This window comes from Solanum tuberosum, unplaced genomic scaffold (assembly GCF_000226075.1).
Source record: "Solanum tuberosum cultivar DM 1-3 516 R44 unplaced genomic scaffold, SolTub_3.0 scf00092, whole genome shotgun sequence".
Classification (NCBI taxonomy): domain Eukaryota; kingdom Viridiplantae; phylum Streptophyta; class Magnoliopsida; order Solanales; family Solanaceae; genus Solanum; species Solanum tuberosum.
This window is the reverse complement of record NW_006239019.1, coordinates 1,606,758-1,609,469: the sequence shown is the minus strand read 5'-3', so window position 1 is coordinate 1,609,469 and position 2,712 is coordinate 1,606,758. Positions and strand designations below refer to the sequence as shown.

Here is a 2,712-nt window from a genome sequence, read left to right as displayed (position 1 = left end):
GATACGCAACTTACAACTTTTCGGTTCAAACTCACAACCTTCGAATTCGAATTGGAAGGAAGTTTTGGTGACTTGAACTTACCACTAGTTCAAACTCACAAAGTTCGAATTGAAAGTGGGGTGTGCTAACAACTAATGATTTTGGGCATAAAACTATTAATAGACAATAAGCAAAGATAAAATGATAAAAGATAAAATAAGGTAACAACTCAATTACGATAGCACTAATTGTAATTGTATAACAGTATGTAGAATGTAGAGTTAACCACAATTACATTACACAAATTAAAAATCCCAAGAAAATCCTAAATTCCCAAAACACAAAAGCAATCACTCAAAATTTCAATTACCTTTTCTCCCAAAAATTAAATTGAACTTAGAGATCATCTTCCATCCTCAAATACTCTCCAATATCAGCTTGATGAAGCACTACAATTCCATTCGGATCCATTTTCCGGCAATCCTGAGTACTCTTCGCTGCAACTCCAAATCCCAACGGCACATCCGACATCGAAAACACAACCACCCCATCATGCTCACTAATGCTCTCAGTAATCCTTCCAACTCCACCTTTCAATACATTATTTCCATACAGAAAACTCATCTCAGATGTGGGTTTCAGCCACACTTTGTGTTTCGCGTGTGCTGCTAAGATACCCAAGCATTGAACTGTGAGGTGAAACTTACCTCCTTTGGTGAATTTCCCTAACTGGGTTCCCAGCGAAACTAAGTTATCTCGCTTTACGTTTGTTGCTCGCTTGACCAAAGATTCTGATACGTAGTAAACTCTGTTTCTCTGGAGACGAAAGCAGTAACGGCCTGGAGTGTTGTCGGTGCCTTCGTGAGATGGGTTTTCCACTATGTTCTTCAGATTGTTTCCGACGAATTTGTGTAGCTTTTCGAACACCTGTGTGGTTTCTTGCTCATCTAGCGGGCGCATTTTTGCTTCAGTTTGATAAACCCTAAAACCCTGCAGCTTTTCTTGGTCTTCTTATACTGCATGGGCTGAGGGTTTTGGGATCGTTTGGGCCTTAAATGAGTCAAGGCCCATGTAACTGACCTGAAGAGTAGGCCTAGCCTTTATAGCATTTAGTGATTTGTTTTATGTTTTTTAGAAAAAAAATGAAATACGCATTTCCTGTCTTAGATAATAATTACGTAATACATTAATCCGTTCTTAAGCAACACAACTTAAATTTGTTTGGTGAAGAAATTTCGTGTCCTCATATATACATTACTCTAAAGTAACAAAGCCTCTTCATAATTTTATCCTTCATTTGTTAGAAAATCGACACCTCCTTCCAATTATATCTACTCGTGACCTTATTGTCTTGCGACATATATCTATCTACAATCTTTAAAAATAGGTCTGAAGCAAAAATATCTACTTCGTAATATTACCATTTTACTTGTGACGTCTAAGAGTTGCATTTTGATAGAAAGTTACTCAGTACTTGCAAGACTTAATATTGCTTTCTTACACAATAGTAGTGAAGGTTTTTAGTAAAATCATCAACCTATGTTTTAATCGAGCCGAGAGTCTAGTGGAAACTATCTCTCTACACCACAGGGTTGCATACATCTCACTCCCCAAACCCCACTGGTGGGACTATACTAGGTTTGTTGTTGCACTGCTGTTTTCGTCATTATCTTCAGAATATTTCATTCAAAACTTGAATGATTAAAAGAAATAGTTCCAAATACATGAGCACAAAACTTCACCATTTGGAGCAACATCATCGTACAGTCGGTAAGAACTATATAAGAACAATCTGCTTGGCGTTATAAATGGCCTATCACCAAATCTTCCCTCACTACAATTGAGGAATACTAATAACAAAGAAGATTTACAGATTAAATTATACCAGAAAGAAGGTAAACATATAAATTAGTTTGACCAGAAAAGGTAATTTTTTGTTCTGGAGATATTATTCACCTGCCCAACAGTGTGGTTCTTGAAAGACTATATTCGAGACATCCAAACCCCTGCCTTTGCATATAGAGTTATATATAAATCTACAGGCTCCCAACATCATCACGAGCTCTTTCTCTTGAAACATTCAGTCTCATGTCCCCTCAAAACCAAAAATCCTTTCTTTAGCAAATGCAAACTTTCTTTCTATTTTCTTCTAAATGCACCAAAAACCAAAACTTGATAATCACCACCTTTCGACGTGCAAACAGCAAAATGGTCCAAATGTGTAAATTTTCCTAATTAATCCAACCACTTGGATCCCAGATCTACAAGGAAGCAATTACTCATGACACAGCAGCAAGCAGCCATTTGAATGCTAAGCCTTCCAATTATTTTTGAGGAGCAGCTCAATCACCTCAAGCTACTCTGGACCTACAAGAAAGAAGGGGCAAGGGGAGTGGACAGAAGAATTGCTCAACCATGCCTTCCTCTATATGCAAAACAAAAATGACCATGTGGTTATTTTTGTCTACAGAAAACATTTACTCATACATCATCTTAGATAAAAAAATAACAAGGCACATATCAAAACTACATTACATACAACAATTTGCTTGGTTAATTGACTACAGAAGAATCCAACTTTTCCTAATTTTACAACCAACCCCAATATGCGAAAACAAGGAACAAACAAAATCTAAAGTGTTCTCCAGTTTTTTAGGTTTCGGCAAGAACACTACATGTGCACAGAGGGAGGGGGGGGGGGGGGGGGGGGGGGAAAAGGGGAAAGATTTTTG

At 37.5% G+C, this 2,712-nt stretch overlaps 2 protein-coding genes across 11 annotated transcripts in view; both read right to left on the bottom strand.

The window, feature by feature from the left end:
* Positions 1 to 213: 213 nt before the first annotated feature.
* On the bottom strand, positions 214 to 987 carry LOC102579856 (60S ribosome subunit biogenesis protein NIP7 homolog). The gene has a single exon (XM_006347764.2). The coding sequence runs from the start codon at positions 938 to 940 to the stop codon at positions 377 to 379; it is 564 nt and encodes a 187-aa protein (XP_006347826.1). The 5' UTR covers positions 941 to 987; the 3' UTR covers positions 214 to 376.
* A 673-nt stretch (positions 988 to 1,660) lies between these two features.
* Positions 1,661 to 2,712, bottom strand: part of LOC102578423 (WD repeat-containing protein 48) — a 15,718-nt gene continuing 14,666 nt past the window's right edge. For 9 of the 10 annotated variants that reach the window (XM_015308941.1, XM_015308944.1, XM_006347760.2 and 6 more), the window contains one exon: positions 1,661 to 2,347. The gene's annotated coding sequence lies outside the window, so the exon portion shown is untranslated. Of the gene's footprint in view, positions 2,406 to 2,712 lie in introns of all 10 variants that reach the window. The other variant, XM_015308943.1, reaches the window with a different exon arrangement.

Bases quoted from the DNA above. Each gene is read 5' to 3' on its own strand.
- LOC102579856 (XM_006347764.2), bottom strand. From the start codon at position 940: ATGCGCCCGCTAGATGAGCAAGAAACCACACAGGTGTTCGAAAAGCTA.